This window comes from Phyllopteryx taeniolatus, chromosome 17, assembly GCF_024500385.1.
Source record: "Phyllopteryx taeniolatus isolate TA_2022b chromosome 17, UOR_Ptae_1.2, whole genome shotgun sequence".
NCBI classification, from domain to species: Eukaryota; Metazoa; Chordata; class Actinopteri; order Syngnathiformes; family Syngnathidae; genus Phyllopteryx; species Phyllopteryx taeniolatus.
Genome location: NC_084518.1, coordinates 13,900,154 through 13,922,282, shown reverse-complemented (window position 1 = coordinate 13,922,282; position 22,129 = coordinate 13,900,154). Strand labels below are relative to the sequence as shown.

Genomic DNA, 22,129 nt, shown 5'->3' with positions numbered 1-22,129 from the left:
TAAAAACGTTTTCTTTTTTCCAATAGCCAAGAATGATGGGTAGACTTCCATACACAGGGGCATCTCTTATAAATTAAAATATGGAAACAAGTTCATTTATTTCATTAGTTTAAAAAAAACTCATTCATTAAATGCATAGGAACACTTCAAAAGGCCATGTTATATTATTAAATAATAAGTTGGTTTCATATCATTCTTTCTATAGTAAATTTAGTTCCCCCGCAAGCTAATAACTGTAAAAAAATCTAATCATGAAATATTTCATTGTAGTGAATGTTTCCCTTTCTAAATTGAACTGAAATCTTTAAGTTTGAGTTGATATTCTAATTTCTTTGTAAATATATAGATTCATGCAGTCTTTTAGAGGCTTACGTTTGCTTCTGACCCATTTGTTTACATTGGTGGCAGTGTTGCCTTCAATTTCAGCTAGACAAAAAATAAGGTTTTTAAAGTATACTATTAATTATTGATCCTTAAGACACCTGGGAATGATCTTAAATTGTGGAAAAAAAGCATTCTTTTAAAGTTGTGGTGATTGGAATGAAAGTATCAGCATCATTATCCAGGTTTATTTTAATCTTGAATGAATGAAAAACATCACCTTTTGAACGAGGTTTATTATTTGCTTTTTTAATGATGTAGCAACAACAGCAGCACCTGGGCGAGCATTATGCAGAAAAAAACAAACCAGTGAAGATTCTTACACTGTAAATGAATGAGAAAAGCCATACAACGAATGAAATGCTGCGTCTGTCCTTTTAAATCTAAATACAAAAAAAAAACATTCAGCACTTTAAAGTGGATAAAAATGCACGTGACGTCGAACTCAGAACAATCCAGATTCTTCAACTTGTCTCTTGACAAGATATACTGCAAACATATTCATGTATCCCAGTGTGAACATTACAGATGAACTAGTTTGAAGTCACGAAGAAATAGAACAAGTCGATGAGTAGTACTGATAAGGGAACGCTGCTGCATCCTCACAAGTGCAACGTAATCGGGGCAAATAGCGCAAAAAGTTAGTCAATGTCCATTTCAGGGGGCTTGTTCTCCGCCGTTCTCTGCTCTGTGCCCGCGGGTGGGATTTTGTCCGAGTCGGAAGGCTGGCCGTCTGTCGTTCCCTCCTGCCCGTTGGTGGGCCCGTTGTTGGTCTTCTCCTTTGGCGGGTCCACCTTTGGCTTGGGCTTTGGCTTCGACAGGACAGGGTTGCACGCAGAGTAAAGCTCCTGTCCAGCAATAATGATGGTGGGATTAAAGGCAAAGACATTATCCTATATCACTTGTTGGGCCATTTCAATACAGTGGTGCCTTGAGATATCAGTGACCCGACACATTTTTTGAGATTTCTTGCTTTGACTTGTGAGCAAACATTTTGAGACAAGTGCTGTATGATGGCAGTGCGCTTAACTCACTTCACAAGCAGAAGTAGGGCAGATTGAAAAATTATTCAAAAAAAGAGGCTTCAAGTTGTTTATTGCCACTCGGACAAAGCAAAATACCATAGATGGGCTACCTAATTGCATTGGTGTGGGTATACTAATTGTTTAAGCAACAAATATTTGAACACAAATTGTGGAGCAATAAAAGATAAATACTCACAGGCATACAGTCCTCCCTTGCTATATCACGATTCACATTTTGTAGCTTCACTGCATGGCAGATTTTTTTAAATCGTACTTATACCGCCAATTAGTCGCTACACGGACTGTTACTGCAGAGCAATAAGTGCGAGGCAAGATGAAAGTGTGTAAAATACAGAATGTTCAGTTTCTTTTTTGAAGAATATTTACTAATTCTATCTCTCGCTACAGCCATACAGCGCTCATATCTCAAGTTTGTACTTGCAAGTCAAACAAACAAATTGGCCCAACAATGGCTTGCATCTCAAAAAGTCAGGTAATTTGTATCTCAAGGCACCACTGGGCCCTTGAGTACTGTAATTTCAATCCTCTGTATGTGTTACGCATATTGAAGAATTGACAATAAAAGCACCTTGTACTTGTCGGACAGTTAGGAATGTTAAAATGTTACTTAAAACATTATCTAACCCTAGAATGAATTAATTCACCGTTTTGAAATAAGAACAACTTGGAAGTCAACCAGCATCACTAGATGGAACGGAATGTATTCGACATTTGGAGGTTCAACTGTGTATGAAACGTGGCCGTGGCTTCAGTACCTTGGACTTGGCGTGGATCTCGCTGACTTTGACCACCGGGTCCAGCGTGAGGTCCTGATTGTTTTGCAGATTCATCTTGTTGTTCATCCACGCCATGGCATCGTTCACCTGCTTCTCCACACTGGTCACTTCCAGCTCGTCTAAGTGTGTATACTCTTCGTCCTGTTTGGAAGATGATGTAATTCAGCAAACCCTTGCTGAAGAAATGTATCTGCAATCTAGGCTTACTTCATTACGTTTGGTAGAAAATGTGACCTCATATGGCTGTCTTTGATTGGAGGCACACATTCTAGGAATTGGAAGGGGTGTTGTTCTGCCCTTTCAAAGATGACACAGGTTTGTGTCTGAGAGTATCACGATTGTCAGTTTGAATACTGTATTGTTACAGCCCTAGTGCATAAATCAGTGCTTTGCAACATAAATAAATGGACATGTCTTTGTTATTCAGTATGATTAAATCCGTGATTGCCTTCCACCGGTCTCCTTTGCAAAATTATATGAAAATGATTCCATTCACGTTGTGCGTTTCTTAGCGGGAATTAAACTCTTGGAAAAATAGTTGGTAGAATGTGTTGGAAAAGTTGCTAAATGTAACAACAAAGTAACTAAGTTGTCAACACTTACTGTGCTTTTGTAAACTAGCTCAGTTGTTTGCAGCCATGTTAGTGTAAGCAGTGCATGTCAGTGAAGACACATTTTGAAATATGGACGTGAAAAAAAAAAAACAAAAAAAAAGGCCTGACTCATGAAAACTTGATTTATCGATTTATCGCCCAGTGTTATGAGGTCGTTACCTTTGCCTTGTAGGCGTTGAGGATCTTCATGTACATTTGGACTTGCCTGCCCAGCTCCTCAAATGCCCTCGGCCGCTCCTCAGCTTCCATGGCTCTCTCAACAATAGGTTGCCCAATTATCTGCAGGTGGTAATGAGGGATGAATGAACAATAATAATATTAATAATGTATTAAGTAACCTTTTTTAATATCTACCCATGCTAGAAATATCACTACTGATAAATACTTTCTATAACAACAGTTACCTTCAGTTCTGCCAGTTTATCAATATAAACTTGGATAAATACTTTCAATAACAACAGTTACCTTCAGTTCTGCCAGTTTATCAATGTAAACTTGCTTCTGTTGGTCCTCTCCATCCTCATACAGCCAAGTCTCTGTGTCCTCAAGTTTTAATGAGAATGCATCACGATGCTGCGTGTAATGATACACACAAACAGTAAATGTTAAGGCTGGAAAATTGGAATGATGATTATTATTATATATTTTTTTAAAAAGATGTTTCCTCACCGCTTCATTGACAAACTTCTCCAAGGGGCCAAACAACTTGTCTCTCATGTCGTATACATACTCCTCCACGTTGTTTTTCGAGTCATTCCTCTCCTTCTCCAGCTTGTCTTGCATTATCATCTTGCCCTGGAGGCATGTCGACAATTAAACGTGACCAGAATGTAAATGTTTGCTTGTGAAGCATTTAAGTGACATAGCCAAACGGCAAAGTCAGCGGACATACAGTTTTACAGAAAAACAACGATCATCATGTGACGTAAGACAATCTCATGAGACTTCAGCCTAGTGAGCATTAAAAGCAGGGGTGGTCAAAGTATGGCCCATGGGTCACATTATGGCCCACTCTCTTCTTTAATATTTAAAAAAAAAAACGTTGCCTGTACAGTTAAGAGTTTTATGATGGTGGGAGGTTAAGCCTGACCAAATTAATCAACTTTAAACGGTTTCCTACAGAACAGTTTTAAAAATTGAAAAACTTGGAAGTCAACCAGTGTCACAGGTACTTTGGGGGTAATTGTAACACATTTAAGTAACATTTCGCTGGTGTTAAAGAAAGGGGGGGGGGGGGGGGGGGGGGGAGTGACCAACAGTTAGCAAAACTATGAGTGCATGCTGGACATGCCTGGTGCTTTTTAGAACATTACCTCATTCTCCACAAACATATTTATCACATCAGTGGACAGCTGCCAGCACAAATTGGTCTCGATGGGCAGCTCCACAGTCTTTGTTTTCACTTTGGGCTTCTTTGCCTGAGGCTCGTTCTTCTTCTCTTGTTTGCCTTCCTCCGTCATCATCTAAAAATCAGGAGTGGGAAGTTGTTTTAGGCTTGCACATCACAGCTTATCACAACCCCCAGATCAGGGGTCACCAACGTGGTGCCCGTGGGAACGAGGTAGTCTCCCCCCCCCAAGGACCACACGAGTAGCCCATGGGCCTATTCCAAGAAACTCACTGGTGATGGGACATTGTGATTTACTAGAAATGTTGTGGAAAATGTATACAATGGCAGAGATTTATGGAAATAAAGCATTGCATATTGATATTTAGCAGTTTACTAATTACTGTGGATGAGTGTCTTTACATAAATGATGATCATTAATTATTAATAACATTAAGTCTATTTGAGCAAATTTGTTATTTCAGAAGTGTTTATCAAACTGGTGCCCTTTGCATTAACCAGTAGCCAAAAAGTAAATCTCAGTTTCAAAAAGTTTGGTGACTCCTGACCCAGATCTATGCCCTCGAGAGGCTGTACATTGTCTGATTGGACACTTAGTAAGTCAATTATGTAATGTCTTTTTCTTGTACAAAATGTATAATTTCAGTCCATATCAGACTTCGATAATAATGACAACCATCTCCAAACAGATGTACTTTTTGTTCTTCGATGTAATGATAATCCATTGAGAAATTGAAACACTATTAGATGCTGTTAAAACAAACTTAACTAGAGAGAAGAAACAAAACATACACTGACCAATCACAATTTATTTGAATTGACTTTTCACACAGTGTGAAGAAAATAACATTTACCTCCATCTCTTCTGTGTCACCTTTCTTGTCTCCACCCGGCACTGCTTTTTGATCTTCCTGGTCTACTTGCATTTTGCTCTGATATGACAACATAAAAACAACAAGCGAACATAATGTAACAGTGAAATATACTACTTCGGTGTTCATTTTGGTTGACGTCTGTTTCATTCTAAGCCACCTCCTCCAGATAGTCAACAACAGTGTTGGTAGTAATGAGTTACAGAAGTAGAAATAACAGAAACTATTGCTCTTTTCCTAATAATTTCCTGCTGATTATACCTGCCTGAGTCACATTAGACTTTCTTCTGAATATGTCCCCTCTTGGGAGCAAAAACAGTTTTCTAATCATCAGCGACATGCATGTATTACTCCTTTCCCTGTGACTTTGGTGTTCTTTGTAAGCTCGCAAAAGTCACAATTACAGTAAATATTTGTATGAAAAACTTTAGCCTTCTTGTGCAGTGTGACGACATATTCTTGCGCCAAAGAACAAATTAGTTCATTTCAAACCCTTTGTATCTTGGGGCTGTTGTAAAACAGGACCCCCTGTAATTACTGTCAACTGACGCGAAGTAGGCAGCACGGTGCGCGACTGGTTAGAGCGTCTGCCTCACAGTTCTGAGGACTGGGGTACAATCTCCGGCCCCGCCCGTGTGGAGTTTGCATGTTCTCCCAGTGCCTCTGTGGGTTTTCTCCGGGCACTCCGGTTTCCTCCCACGTCCCAAAAACATGCATGGTAGGTTAATTGACAACTCTAAATTGCCCGTAGGTGTGAATGTGAGTCTGAATGGTTGTTTGTTTGTATGTGCCCTGCGATTGGCTGGCAACCTGTTCATGGTGTACCCCGCCTCCTGCCCGATGATAGCTGGGATAGGCTCCATGACGCCCGCGACCCTAGTGAGGAGAAGCGGCTCAGAAAATGGATGGATGGATGACACGAAGTAGTAATTTATGATGCATTACAATTTGTCCACACATGGTTACGACCACAATCACATCAAAACAAAGGGAACTCCTTGTACCTGCCTGCTACATTCCATAGTGATGACAAAACTGAATGTTAAGGTAAGGCGTGAGCAGCAAGACTGTGCGAAAGTAATCCTAACATGAGTCTCTAGTCCCTTTCACACTGCCTCTAAAAGCCGCACTTTTTCGTGTCTTTTATTCCTGTCACTGTTCTGTATAAATGGCACAAACGTGGACTGGAGGGGCCAAAGTTGACCAGGCAATTTTCTTCCTTCTTAGGTAGTAGCCATAATAAAAAGGGACATCTCCTGTGTGTAAGAGTACAGTGAACCCCATTTATCACGGGGGGATATGTTCCAGACCAGCTCACAATAGGGGAAAATCCACAGAATAGAAAGACCATTTAAAAATTTTTTTAATAATAATAATAATCATTTTACCCCTCCCACATTTTATACACATTAGAGGTCCAACGATTGATTAACAAATTGATCAAAAACGATTTTTGATAATCAAGTAATCGTTTAGAGACCTTGTTTAACTTAAAATTGTCCAAAACCATGGAATTTCAGCCTCTCAACAGTAAATATTCCTAATTATATTTATTACAATAATAAAGCAGTAAATACTAAGAATTATGTGTATTATGATAATAAAGGAGACTGATTATCTTTGTGTTTCATCAAAATAAGACATTTGCAAACCTCTTTTATGTTGGAAAACAATTATCAACAGTTTTGCCTATTTTCTGACATGTTAAACCAGTAACTGAATCATCAATTTATGTTTGTGCATTTTCTGTACTGTCAACTTGAAATAACGTCCTGTTTTTTAATAAAGGGACGTTGAGCTGTGACCTACGGATATTTGAACACAAATGGTGAAGCAGCACATACAGACAGACAATATAAAAATATTCACAGGCATATATGCTCTGCTCTCAGTACAGTAGATCCGTATGTTTGACTTCTATTCCCCCCAGGTGGCCAAGACACACAAGAATGACCAGCACAACGTGCCACGAAGCGATAGTATGCTTCACACTGTTTAATACTTTTTAATTCGATTTAATTATTCAATTACTGCATGTTTCTATAAAGAATATTAGATTTATAGCTATTTTTCCTCATTAAAAGCACTTTAAAAGATTTCGCAGTTTTTTTTTGTTGTGGCTGTTTTTTTTTTTTAAGAGGTTGGAATGGATTCATGTCATTTCAATTAATTTCAATGGGAAAAGATGATTTGAGATACAAGTGCTTTAAGTTACAAGCGTGGTCAAGGAACGGATTAAGATTGTATCTCAAGGCACCACTATACATTGAACCCCTGCATATTTGTTGTTCGGCATTCGCTAAATTTGCCTATTTATAGATTTTGGGGGGCACCCTACCCTCTTTTATTTGCTGAAAAGCTCACCTATTTGATGTTTTTATGCTGAGGCACTAGTCTTGCCTCAAAGAAAAATGTTTTCCCACAATCTTGTGGCATTTATAGACAATCACAAACCTCTGTCTTTGGGCGTCAATTACTTGCTGATTTTCGCTATTCACACCAGGGGTCTATCCCTGTCTCCCGCATAGCGAGGGAATACTATACTCTAAAAGCCCATAAAAATCGATCACTCAAAAAAATCTGAAATATAGCGAGGGCATGAATATGAACCATGATTCCAGAATGTGCCGGTTTGCTGTGTGAAAGTGCAGAGTTATGTGCTAAAGGCTTTAATGAGGCAATTTTGTGGGATATCTGTGTCAAATTAACACTGTGCATACCTCCTCATCCTTCACAGTCTGATCGGTTTCCATCGGCTCCTCTCCATCTGTCGCTTTCAGCACCTCTACTAGGGAGGCGCTAGACACGCTAAACACGCCGTGAATGTTGACTCGAACTTTGACCTTCACCTTGGCACTCTCTCCAGACGACTGAGGGACCACGTTTTGGATCAGGAACTGCCCTGTGTGGGTGAGTGAGGTGGAAAAAAAGTTAGTCCCTCCACTCCATGTATGAGACACAATGATTCCAATGTTGAACCTCTAGAAAACACCTTTGTCATTCAAAGTGTATGCAGATAGAAACTGACATGTAGCTGCAATCACACCAAATATTTTTCGTTCTACTTTGCATCTTAAAAGCATCCATAATTACAGTCCAAAAAGAGCTCCCGAAATGCCTGAAGAGTGTTATGAAAGTGGTAACATTTGGAGTTCAACCCAATAATTAATAAAAAAAAAAATGGCCTCAAATATTAAAAAACTGAAGTCAACCAAGCGTCACAAAATGATTTTGTTTCACTGTGGATTTCCACTGGATTACCTCACACAAATTTACCAAACGTGATGTAATTTCCAGACATATTGAAACTTATCCGCATAAATATAATAATAATCTATCTATATGTGTGACTTTTCAAGTAGCCTGGCCAATACATTGTACCTATGGAGGTGCTGGGGTACGACAGCTCCTTGGGGTTTTTGTAGTATGCTTCAAGGACGAAGGCCTCCTTCCGATAGAAGGTCAACACTTTGGAGAAGGGAGCCGCGTGGTTTTTTGGGAAAACTTCACAATCGCTGTCAAGGACAATACGGGGAGCAAGTTAAAAGAATAGAATGTTAAAAGAAAGAGGGTTTTATTCTGTTGAAGGGGTGTGAAGGGTAACGCACAAATAAGGACAATGTACTACTCCAGATCTTACGAGCGTGCATTAAAGCACAAATGTAGTTGCTCAACCTAGTAAGACATTTTGAACTTGAACGTTCCAAGTCAAAGTCAAGCCAAAGAACTTGACTCAAAACAAAAAACAAGTTTATCGTCATTTGCTTGCCTCCCACTTTGAATTGTTCAAAGCCCCCTTCCATCAAAATCCAAAATGTTCCACTGGTTTTTGCATAACAAAGGTCTGTGACCTGGTTTAAGTTTGGCATCTATGCAGTTTGTCAATTGAATGCAAAAGCCTTTGAACACCAAACCACTTGCAGAACGGGTGGATTTTAATTCACCATGATTGTGACATAGAAACAACACTCATTATTCAAGTATCGGCCCACTTTGTGGTTGCTACACACCCACTCATCTCAGGAAAAGTGGCTGAGCAACAATATGGCTGTGTCTTGTGCAAAGCTTTGTATCACCTGCCAAACTCAGAGGAGTTGAGGAATACGGCTTCCATTTATTTTTGGACAAATATTTCGGAACCAGAATTGTGCTGTGCTCGGGCCCATTTCGTGACAGATGACTTCAGCCGTGGCCCAATGGTTAAGATCATCGCCTGCCACCGTGGGGGACCTAGGTTCAAAACCCCGACTGGACCATCCGCCAACATCCCCCGGACTCACGGCTGTGGTGTCCTTGAGCAGGACACTGATACCCCAAAATGCTCCCCGGGCGCTTCAGCTGCCCCCTGCTCCAGTGTGTTCCACTAACGTGTATGTGCTCACTGTGATGGGTTAAATGCAGAGAACAAATTTCGTGTGCATGCATGCATGCATGTTCATGACAATAAAAGATGATTCTTGTTCTTCTTCTTCATAAACGAGCTTTCACACACTGCTGGAAGCGCATTTCCGGGTCTTGAGCAAGCAAAAAAGCTGGGCAGCTGCCGCAAGGCCGTGCAAATACAGTATCTAAAAGCATATGTGCTGTGGTTTAAAACAACACTTGACTTTATAATTTATAATGTAACTGTGGATTAAACAGCGAAACATGCAGTCATTGTCACCAAAATGTGCGCGAGCGATGAGTGTCTCGCAACGGGACACATGATAGTGAATAATTAATCACTGCCATTGACTACTTTAGAAGTCAAATATCCATGTTAACTGGGAAGGGTGGCAGTGAATGAGTTTAAAAAAAATTATAGGAGCCAAACAGCGCTGAAGACGACCGAGGTGAGAGATGTCACCAAGAACCAATCAGCAAATCTGTTTTCCATATTTAAATGACAGATATTAACAATCAAATCATAGTCAAGATAATTTAAATATAAAATCAAAATGCGAAATCCAGTCATCTCGAATGCCAAGTGTAAAACACCAACTAGAACAGCTTGAGAAAGAGGATCCTGGGCATTTTCAACCCAAATTATCTTGCAAACCTGATAAAAGGACATCAAAGATTATAAAAACAAAAGATGGGAAGTTATTTTTCATTTTCTTTAGTTTTTTTTTGTGTATGTAACATATATACATATGTGTTCATGTACATAGTAATGACAACAGTATACCGTATTTTCACGACCATAAGGCGTACGTATTAAAAGGCGCAGTCTCAGTTACGGGGTCTATTTCTGTATTTAACACATACATAAGGCGCAAGGTATTATTGGGCGCAGGCATGGTAAAACATACGGTAGCATGCATGCACGCTAAAACAATGTTTTAAAAAGGCAGCGGGAGCAAAACTGAGTTCAGTTGTACTTTATTGAAGAATTTAACAATGTACTCATGTTATTTTTTGATCAATCATCATCCACAAATCCATCAAAGTACTCATCTTCTGTATCCGAAATGAACAGCTGGGCTAGTTCTCCATCAAACATGCAGGGTTTGCCAGGGGGCTGTTCAGCAATGATGCCGGCTTTCGCGAAATCACAGACGTGTCATCATCCGTCAATCAAAGCAGATACCTTAGCCCAGCCATCCACAATCCATTCACATATGGTGGCGTAACTCGTCCGGCGCTCCCTCCTAGTCTTAGTAAAGCTGTGTTCGCCATCTATCATCCATCGCTCCCACGCCGCTCGCAACTTCACTTTGAACGCCCTGTTTACACCAATGTCCAGCGGTTGGAGTTCCTTTGTTAAGCCTCCCGGAATGATGGCAAGCTCCGAGTTCATTTGCTGCACTTGGTTTTTCACAGCGGCTGTGAGATGGGCGCACATAGAGTCACAGATCAACAGGGACGGTGACGCGTGGAAAAAACCATCCGGTCCATCCAGCCATTTTGATAGGCCTTAACGATGACTTCGGCTGGAAACTTTTCTTTAGGCAGAGTCTTCCTCTTAAAAATCACCAGTTTCTGTCCATTACTATGGCAACCTAGCACAACAGTAAAAGCCGACTTCTCGTGCCCCATTGTGCGTATCGCTACCGTGCTGGTCCTCTTCTTCTCTACAGTGTGGTTCACCGGGATGTTGAAAGTGAGCGAAAGTGAGGAGCACCTCGTCCATGTTGGTGATGTGGTTGGGCTGGATGTGTTTGTCGGCAATCTTTTTACTGTAGTAGGAGCGGAAGATGGCCAGCTTTTCCTTGTTATCCGCCGGAAGTTGCTGCGCCACAGTAGTCCTTGCCCGGATGGATAGATGGCGCAATTTCATAAAACGAAAGCACCAAGACGGACCTCCTTGAAAATGTTCGATTTTCATTTCTTCTGCAAGCGTTATTGCACTCAGTCGAATGGTGACTGTAGAAACGCTTCTCCCGGCTGTTCTTTGATCATTAATCCATTGCTCGAGTTGGTCTTCCAACTCAGGCCACCTCTGTGGTTTCCGCAGAAACTCAGCTTTGTCTTCTTGACTTTGCAAAGCTCGTTTTCCTGCTTCCTCCACTTGGGAACCATGGATTCGTTGACCTTGAATTCTCTCGCGGCTGCTCGATTCCCACGTTCCTCCGCGTAACTGATAGCTTGGAGTTAAAACTGTGCTTCGTAAGCGTGTCTCTTCATAGGTGTCATTTTCGGGGGTCCTTAGCCAAACCAATGTTTTGCACAATGCACATACCGGCGATATATACCTACTGGGGGCGTGCCTTTAGCATCCTCCTTCACACGCACCCTTCCCCCTTTAATGTCCGCATGCTGTCCTCAGTCACGTCCGCCTTTCCTCTATATAAGCAGCGTGTCGGCAGGAAATGCTCCCAGTCAGTCAAGCTGAGCGCTCATCAAAGTCACACAACAAGATTTACAGATTGTGGAACTCGGTGCACACATAAGGCGCCCCGCATTATAAGGCGCCCCATTCATTTTGGAGAAAATGTTAGAATTTTAAGTGCGTCTTATGTTCGTGAAAATATGGTAATTGAAAAAATAAACTCACCAAAACTCATCAGGGCAAGCAAGGTTTGCTAGTCTTACTCTTAGCAACAGATACACTTAGACTTATTGCACAGTATTTAAAGGTTTCATGAAGGGAATTTTTTTTAATTTGTATTATTTCTGATGAGTATGAAGTGTCATAAAATGGTCAAACTTAAAAATGGAGATTACATTTTGTCATAACACAGACGTGTCATCATCCGTCAGTCTTCTATCGCGCTTGTCGTCTACAGGGTCAAGGGCTCGCTGGAGCCTGTCACAGCTGACACAACTGCAAGAGGCACCCTACACCCTGGACTGGTCACCAGCCAACAACCATTCATGTTTACATTCACACCTATGGACAATTTGGTCTTCAATTAACCCAACACGCATGTTTTGGGATAACACGCAAACGCCAATGAGAGTCGAACCCATAACTACAACCTGTGAGGCCCACACACTAACCACTAGTCCAACAGGCTGGCCAAATGTGAACAAGGTCAAATATAAGTGAGGATAAGTGATACGGAAGATGAATGAATGAATGCATGTCAACCTAATCAAAACATGAACAAGTTCTTACCTCTGTCCTTCCTCTGCTGCAGAGTTCCATTTAATAGAGATGGAATAAGGGACAACGTCCGTGATGGAGAACTCTCTGACTTTGAAGGCTGGAGACAAAATGGCACACTGTGTGGAGGAAGGATGACATTTGCAAAATAAATAAATACATTGTCATCGAAGCTGTGAGACAGGATGCACAACTTGCATGTGTTCTATACAGCACCTGCAGTGCACAGCCCCTGACCACGGCCTCGTCTGCATTCAGAGTGGTGCTCAGCTCTTTGCCGAAGAACTTGCTGATGCGCTCTTTGATGGCGGGAATTCTGGAGGCGCCGCCGACGATCTCCACTGCGTACACGTCTTCTTTCCTCAACTCTGGGCAGAGGTAAAAGAAGGGCCAACTTGGCTGACTACTTCCTTTTCCCACAAAGTACAGTGGAACCTCAATTCTTGATGCTTTAAAAAATTTTCAAAATTAGAGTTTGACTCTTATTTTAGCCAGCACCAAAGGATTGATTACGCATATGATTTTTGTTTTCTCATTCTCATGAGTACGAATGTTAGTTCGTCCATACGTGCCTAACGACTGACTGCCGACCAGAACGTGGTATAACCCCCTCACCCAAAACTATACAGAGGACAAGCGCTATAGATAATGTGACAGTTAATGTTATATATAAAAAAAAATAAAAAAAAGTCTGCCACATTTATTACCCTTTGTTATTTGTTATTAAAGAGTGCATAAAGATTGTTTTTAACACATTGGACATTTGAACTTTGGTAACTTTCTGCTCATACCTGGTTGAGAGTTAATAATGTTAAATGTTGCTTAAAACATTGTTTGTACAGTTATTAAAAGTTTTATGCAGGCAAGTGGCAACTATTGGATTGGATTCAGGAACCAATTATTCTAAATATAATTGATCTCAACCACAGAACAGATTATGTGAGACTTTGGAGGTTCCATTGTATGTGGTTGTACACATGCTTGTCAATGGACAATCCCGCTGCCATTCAAATGGCATGCACTCACTAGCTTGTTCCATGACGCTGCGCAGGGGAGCCTCCACTTTGGCCACCAGCCCCGCACAATTCTCCTCAAACTGACCTCTGTGGACACGCAACAAAACGTAATTATTATGGATGATGGTGGTGATGGTAACACAGGTTTTTTTGTCTACTTTTGCATCTCACCTGTTGAGCTTACTGGACACGTCAATGTCATTCATGAAACACTCGATGTTGAGGGGAAGGTCGGACGAGTTGGCACTCATCAGCTTTTTAAGCTTCTCACACTCCTGGTAGAGACGCACCAGCGCGCGAGGCTTGGACCGGACATCCAGTTTGTACTTCTTGGCGAAGTCCTCGCAGAAGTAATTCACCAGGATGTCGTCAAAGTCCTTCCCACCCAGCTCTGAGTCAAACGCCGTTGCCAGGATCTGGAAGGATGAGCAGTTAATAATTGACAGTTAAGCATGTCTGTGTGATCATACACCTTCAATATGTGAATAGTCACCTTAAGCTTTCCCGTGTTGAAGGCACAAACCGACACCTGGTAACCAGAGTGGCCCACATCAACAAACACAACAATCCTGGGCTTCTCTTCCAGACCTGGCAGGTCCTGCTTGTAGATGCCATAAGCCAGAGTCACTGCAATACACACGTGATGTTAAGTCTCTTCTCATCATTGTAACATTGCACTGCCGCAACCGGACTTTGATAAATAATATGCCCTCACAAAAAATATGTATCTTCAATCATTGCTAGGAAGGGAAAAAAAATATGCAGTCACACCAGAGTGGCATACGTGAGTATTTCACTCATATTCAATAATGGCATTTGGCCTTCACATTTGAACATTTTGTCTACAACCCAAAATGCATCAAGACGTTAGAGTGGCGCCTCTGAAGTCAAACTCAATCGATTTAGGGCCTTTTTGAATGAAGTCCCCTTTTGGAATAAGTCCCCTAGAAAATTCACAAGAAGCCAAAGTAATGATATCCACTGAAAAAGCTTTTGGAGGGCGCATAATTGTTTTTGCTAAATTCTAGACTCCCGCTGTACAATCTAGAATCTCAAGTGGAATTTTTACTTTGGAGGCTCAACTGTAATAATAAAGGGTCCTAATATATGGTGGATAGTGACTGTCCATGTACCCGCTGTGGTCTCGTTCATTAGTCGCAGACAGTTGAGGCCGGCGATCTGGGCAGCGTCCATGACAGACCTTCTCTCTGTGTCGGTGAAATAGCAGGGAACCTGTGGAGGCAACAGTAACGTTAACGTGCTTTTGTTTTTTTTGTGTGTGTTATTTCTAGCTGTTTATTCAAGAGGAGACTGAGGGTGGCAAAAAAAAACTGATTTCTGCAACAGAGTGGAGACTGGAGTATAATACTTCAAGAGTTTAAGCATACATTAGCAAGTGTGTTTATTTTGTAATTTTGGGATGTTTATCCTAAATGAAAGTGTGGGCGGCGAGAAAAAGGACTACCACAAAAAAGTGTAGATTGTAAAATATAATGCAGCAACAACATATAACAATATATGTTATCATATATGTTTACATTTTGTAATTTCTAGTAACCATTCATAGTAGAGACTGAGGGCAGCAAGAAAATGGGCCACTCCAGTGAAGTGGTGACTGTGGAGAATATTATACTTGAGCAACTGGATAAGCTAATGTTAGCAAGTGTGCTTAGTTTTGTTACTTCGTCATGTTTATCGTGGAAGATACTGAGGAATATAAGAATACAGGCCAGTAGAGTAGAAACTGTGGTGTACAAGAACAGGTGTTCATTTTTGTTACTTGTTAGCTGTTTATCGTAGAAGAGGATGAGGACAACAAGAAAAAGGACCGCTGCAGAAAAGTAGAGACTGTGGACTAAAGAACTGCAGCAACAGGAATAGCTAAAGTTAGCATGCAAGTTCTTTGTTATCATTTTTAGCCACGTATCCTCAAACGGTATAAAATAACAGATATGCTTGACCAATGAGTGATCGGTAGTGGTTTCACATGGTATTGGCTTGGCAAACTTGGATCCATGTACTTGAAATAGATCTATGTAGTATAAATGGAAAAGTAGCCTTAGCCAAGTTGGTATCATGCAGTGGAAAAGGGGCAAGCGTGAGCCACTTGCCTGGAACCCACCAAAAATCTTGACGGCCTTTGAAAAACTAAAAGTGAAACTTAAATACAGTCAAAGTTAAGAAACAACGCATTTTCATTCTTTGTAACACTTTCAGATATGTAGTGTGAAGAGCTCCAAGCTTTATAGAACCACAAAGACAGCTGGCAATGCATTTACACACCTTGGAAAAAGCTTGTTTTTTACTCAAACCAATAAAAAAAAAAGCAAGCCTGTGAAGTAAGTGATAAATTGGCCACCCGTAAAAAAGCAATTTAACAACAAAAAAAATGGCTTGTACCTTAACTAACAAGTTTAATTCGTTCCATGACTGAGCTAGTAACTCAAATTCTGATTGCGACACTGCTGGGCAGATGTTGTGGCATTCACTCCTCAAATTATATCTCACAACACAAAGCAAAAAATAAATAAATCGCCCAAGCGACGGCAACCTCTTTCGTTGGTGAGCTCGTAAGTCAGGGCCCCACTATCAAAATATTTTTAATGCTATGTGGTTAGTTCCTTACAGAGATGACGCAGTCGGCCACTGGTTTCTTCAGGTCGCTCTCAGCAGTTTCCTTCAACTTGGTCAGCAGCATGCCGGCCACCTGCTCCACGCTGAACAACCTCTCCTCCTCCATATACATCACCTGACATTTGGGAATTTTTTGTATTAGCATTCAACATCATGACTGCCTGCTAAAAATCCTACAGGACAAAAGGGGATGCGGACTTCAGGGGACTTTAGTTCGGTGAGCATCAAATGCCTGGATCAAACTACATGATTTCTGTCCCTTTATGGGCCAATTTGCTATCGTGGGCAATTTCCCAACTCGGGCCCAACATATTTTGTCTGGAATGCCAAAACTTTTTGTAGTGTGACATAATACACGGCCTTTTTTGTATACCACTACAGAAAGATACCAGTGACAAAAGAGCAAAAGTGCAGGAGAAGGGGGGGGGGTCAACTTTGTATTTGGTATAAAGGTTAGAACCATTGTATAAAATTATACAAAGGAAATGTGGGCAAAGTACATGATCACCCTAACATCGATGCTAATTTCTATTAGACCATCAATGGTGTTTCGCATTATATGTTAGAATTAAGATACCGGGATTGTCGTTTGATGAAATTATGTGGTTTGGTTGAACATTTTGTTGCTTAAATATACCGTGCAAAGTTTAGTTCTCTTTGTTTTAGGTGACAGAGCCATACAGTTAAGTTAAGCTAGGAGTTGTAGTGATTTGTAAATGTGACTTTTGTCTTCCATAACTGCTTGAGGTGTTGTCCCTGCGTGCTTGCTGTACTGTTGTTATCTGAGGCCAAAGCCTAGATAAAGTACGCTTCAGTCTACTGCAGCGCCCTCCTCCGGCTTTCATTCTTTCCACATAAGAATACAATGAATATTTTTCAGATGTTCACCATCTGCCGAAATGTGCAGAAGTCCCAACACTAAAAAAATGTCGTATTGTTTCATTTTTACGGCAAGGTATCGCTGTACTTTTGTAGTATCGCTATACTGGTGCAACCCTAATATGATCAAAATGAAATAAATTAAATTTTAAAAAGGCTCCTTAAGACGTCTCACCTTAATACCAGTCGATCCAGAGGGCATCTGCGCAAGGTCGTACACCAGGTTGGACTTGGCCGACTGAACATAGGGATCGGAGAAGGCCCTGCCATGGAATCGCTTGAAGCCCTGAACTGTGTTCTTACAGTTGGTCACCACCTAGATAAAAGGAGCGAAGGATAAACGGGGCATGGATCAATGTGTATGTAGTTGCTTTTGGTGGAGGGTGTGCTCACCTGGCTCTTCGCAGCAGCTCCTATAGATCGACTTCGTGGTCCAAATGAGACAAATGACCTTAAAACACATACAAGTTCAGTTAAAGTAAGACATGCTAAAGTGAAATCAGTAACAGTGAAATCAGGCTGTATCGCGGTTCATTGTACCAAACTGTTTATTTTTAATAAGGTCTGACTGTATCAGGTGGGTGCGGAACGTATCCTCCGCGATAAGGGGGGACGGGGGACGGGGGGGTTCACTGCATGTATGTATTTCCACAAACATCACACAATATTTGTTAAACACACATATTATCAGAGGCCTGTCAACACTCATCAAGTGGTATGCACGAGTCCACTTGTGTCCCACCGGCCGCGGTCAAAACACACTTGTCATTGGGGACAAACACAAATGTCAAACAAGTGTTGCATGTGTCATGTCAAAGAATGGCTGTCTCTCTCAGGCAACAAGCCTGACAGGTGCTGGGTCAATCTAGTGTATTTGAAAATGGATGGAGGGCTTGATAAATATTTCTTTTGTGTGCATGAGTTTCCTCAGTGTCATTGATTCCTTTTTTTTCCTTCTTTAAGCTTGGTTAAAAAAAAATCAAACATTTTTAATTCTTAATATATATATATATATATATATCAAACCTGAATTTACATATTTATTTTATTAGAGGCAAGCTGATGGCTTGAATTCCCCCCTCATTTTAGAATATCATTTTATTTAAAACAGTCCTTCATTAATTACCAGCACTTTTCCTCATTAAATGCACACAATTTTGATTATTTTTTCTGAATGTAGTGTTTTAACTTTTTTAAATGTATTTAACGTTTTTCTGTTGCACGGTGACAGACTGGTTAGAGCGTCTGCCTCACAGTTCTGAGGACCGGGGTACAATCCCCGGCCCCGCCTGTGTGGAGTTTGCATGTTCTTCCAGTGCCTGCGTGGGGTTTCTCCGGCCACTCCGGTTTCCTCCCTCATCCCAAAAACATGCATGGTAGGTTTATTGAAGACTCTAAATTGCCCGTAGTTGTGAATGTGAGTGCGAATGGTTTCTTGTTTATCTGTGCCCTGCGGTTGCCTGGATTGGATTGAATTGAATTGAATTTTTATAAATCAAACTGAATATTTTAAATCTTATATTACTCTTTTTGGAAATTCGGCCGGACTCTCATGGAAAATCACAATCTTGCTAAAATGTTTGACACAAGTGTTCTTTTTTATTATTATTCAACCAAACGTAATCATACATGTAGACATGTCAGTTTGCATACACATTGTCAAATTAATTAAACAACAAATAATACAGACTGTGCCGCGCATCGCCGTAAACGTACTGACCAATAACGCAGAAAAATTATCTAACCTCAGAGAGTTTCAAGCAAAAATATAATACTTACAGTAAATTGCTTCCCTAAGTATTGCTAGAATTTTCCAACCAGCATGGCCTGCTGTCGTCACCTTGGCAGCGCGGTTTGCGTCAAAAGCACGCCGATTAGGCGGCGCTTGAGTCACCTAGGGTTAGTCAACGCCAATATACGGAACCGCGCCCGCCCGCCCGTGGCCTCCAGGTGAATGAATGCAGCCTCCAGATTGTTACAGTTAATAAAAACTATGATCTTGGCTAACAAAGCTAGCTCGGGCGGCCAAACGTGCTTGCTATGTGAACACGATGCGAGTTGAGCCACACTCGAGCCACTTCCAAGATTGGAAAATACAAACGTTCATTTAAACTTTAAATGAGTGTGGTTACTTAAAGGGTTTAATGAGAAATCAAGTTTAGCTCATAGCAGCGAGTCAGAGGAAGCGCTGCGTTCACTTGCAGTGGGACAAATTATAAATAAAAACACATTTCCCATGGTAAATACCATGAAACCCAACTGGAGACAGCAACTTACGGTGTGCATCTGTCGCTGAACTCGTTGGCGATTGTCTCGATCCCACCGGCTCGGGCTACAGCTACGTAGCAGCTTTGAAAACCCAAGTCAAATCCCACCACAGACATTTTCGAGCTCAGTCTTCAAACTTCACTTATGTCGTACTTAAACCACTGGTTTATTGATAATACAAGACGCGTACAGCTAAGTTTGCATAAAAAGTCCAGCGAAGTAGCTTCCCTTAAATTGGGCTACTGTGGTCATAATCCCCACCGCTGACCAACCGGTGTCGGGTCGCTGCCTCCGATCTGTACTGCCTGCCTGCAGTCTCAATGTGGTTTCCGTCATGTCTCGTCCCTAGATATCGCGAGATCTGGCTCTTTCCAGAAACATCATTTCTGGATCTTTCTAAAGGGGTGTCAACTTCTTCGCCATTCCAAAAGCTTCTAGAACGAGTTTCTAGAACATATTTACGTAGGTTTTGTCGTTACTATTCGTAGATTTCAACATATAATTTATTTTTTACTTTTTATTTTATAATAATTCATGTTTTTTTTAATTGCTTTTAAGTGTTTTATATTCGAATTTTTTTTTATTCACGTACAGCACTTTGTTTCAACGATGGTTGATATAATATAATCCACCATCCATCCATTTCCTGAGCCGTAGTGGTAGTTGTACAGTAGTCGTAAAAGCAGTTCTAGTATGTAGTAGTAGTAGTATTGGTGGTAGTCGTGCTAGTAATAGTAGTAAGCAAAGCAAAGCAAATTTATTTATATAACGCATTTCATACTAAAGGTAACTCATTGTGATTTACATGATTAAAATCATTTAAAGACAAAGAAAAAAACCAGATTATAAACATTTAAAACAAAGAAGAAGAAAAATACAATTTAAACAGCATACAGTGCAAGAAATATCATTTAAAAGTGGAAATGCTCTAAAAAGCTAAAGAAAGAAGAGTTTTTAACCTGGACTTAAAAACATGCAGACTTGGGGCTGACGTCACTTCTGTTGGCAACTTATTCCATTTGTGTGCAGCATAATAGCTAAATGCTGCTTCACCATGTTTGCTTTGGACTCTGTGCTCCACTATTTGACCTGAGTCTGTTGATCTCAGAACCCTACTGGGTTTATATTCCATTTGCATTTAATTCATGTATTCAGGACCTAAACCGTTCAGTGATTTATAGACCAGTAGCAGAACTTTAAAATCTATTCTAAAGCTGACTGGAAGCCAGTGTAAAGACTTTAGAATTGGCGTAATATGCTCTGACCTCTTTGTTCTGGTCAGAACCCGAGCTGCAGCATTCTGAATGAGCTGCAGCTGTTTAATGCTCTTTTTAGGGAATCCAGTAAGAAGACCATTACAATAGTCAAGTCTACTTGAGATAAAAGCATGGATGAGCTTCGCCTGGTCTGCTTGACACATGCAAGCCTTCATTCTGGATATGTTCTTCAGATGGGAGAAGGTAGTTTTAGTCATTGATTTGATATGACTGTTGAAAGTCAGGTTGGAATCTATCAGATCACCAAGGTTTCGGACTTTGGTTTTTAAAGAGAGTGACTCCAAGTATTTACTAACAGTAATCCTCTTTTCTTTATTGCCAAAAACAATTATGTCAGTTTTGTTGTGGTTTAATTGAAGAACATTTTGTCTCCTGTAGTTGGAGACAAATTCTCTCTAGTACGACAACAGACAGTCAATTGACAGAGAACACTTTTGAGACATAAAGACATTGACAAAAAACAGTCACTGAGCAATAAAGGGTTAATAGTTGTCTGGTAATGCCAGTACAATTTTTTTATTATTTTTATTTTTTCATTTATTTTATTTTTTTGACATAATTGTGTCTCATCTGTATAGCTATGATAGTCAAAATTAAAGATGCAATTACAGCAGGCAATTGTTTTGTTGGATAGTGTTTAATGAATTTCTTTACTTTTTTATTATGACAGAAGCACACACACCCACCCACCCCACCCCCTAAATAACACATTATAACATAAATAGTGTGTCTCACTGATGGAGATAAAGTGCTTTTGTAGAACAGCAGGACAACGGTCTTGGATCTGGTGACATACTGCACGGCTCAAACAGTATGGGTGGGAATGACGGCAGTTGAATGGTGGGAGGGTGACAAAAGATAACTAAATGCTCAACCTCAGCATCTGCTTGCAAATTGACTGAACTCGTCCAAAGCAAAAGGCAGTGTTATGAAACTGCTTATGTTATGTATACTGACTCATTTTAAGTTACATTTTGTCAAGTAAGTGAGACGTTCTTTATTATAAAATACAACCCCAATTCCAATGAAGTTGGAAGGTTGTGTTAAAGATAAATAAAAACAGAATACAATGATTTGCAAATCATGTTCAACCTATATTTAATTGAATACACAACAAAGACAAGATATTTAATGTTCAAACTGATAAACTTTATTGTTTTTAGCAAATAATCATTAACTTAGAATTTTATGGCTGCAACATGTTCCAAAAAAGCTGGGACATGTGGCAAAAAAGACTGAGAAAGTTGAGGAATGCTCATTAAACACCTGTTTGGAACATCCCACAGGTGAACAGGCTAATTGGGAACAGGTGGGTGCCATGATTGGGTATAAAAGGAGCTTTCCTGAATTGCTCACTCATTCACAAGCAAAGATGGGGTGAGGTTCACCTCTTTGTGAACAAGTGCGTGAGAAAATAGTTGAACAGTTTAAGTACAATGTTCCTCAACATACAATTGGAAGGAATTTAGGGATTTCATCATCTATGGTCC

General features: G+C 40.5%; 1 protein-coding gene across 2 annotated transcripts; it reads right to left on the bottom strand.

The window, feature by feature from the left end:
- Positions 1 to 599: 599 nt before the first annotated feature.
- hspa4a (heat shock protein 4a) lies at positions 600 to 19,685 on the bottom strand. 2 transcript variants are annotated; one of them, XM_061751835.1, is made up of 20 exons: positions 19,372 to 19,685; positions 17,488 to 17,545; positions 17,270 to 17,410; positions 16,208 to 16,330; positions 14,715 to 14,814; positions 14,075 to 14,208; positions 13,753 to 13,997; positions 13,592 to 13,668; positions 12,782 to 12,933; positions 12,578 to 12,684; positions 8,419 to 8,552; positions 7,758 to 7,939; positions 5,848 to 5,913; positions 5,020 to 5,097; positions 4,131 to 4,280; positions 3,487 to 3,612; positions 3,283 to 3,390; positions 2,977 to 3,096; positions 2,183 to 2,344; positions 600 to 1,229 (listed from the first exon to the last, which is right to left on the bottom strand). In XM_061751835.1, the coding sequence occupies exons 1-20, from the start codon at positions 19,476 to 19,478 to the stop codon at positions 1,023 to 1,025; spliced, it is 2,577 nt and encodes an 858-aa protein (XP_061607819.1). In that variant the 5' UTR covers positions 19,479 to 19,685; the 3' UTR covers positions 600 to 1,022. The 2 variants fall into 2 exon arrangements, with proteins under 2 accessions (XP_061607819.1, XP_061607820.1); XM_061751836.1 differs by lacking the exon at positions 5,848 to 5,913.
- Between the last annotated feature and the right edge of the window lie 2,444 nt (positions 19,686 to 22,129).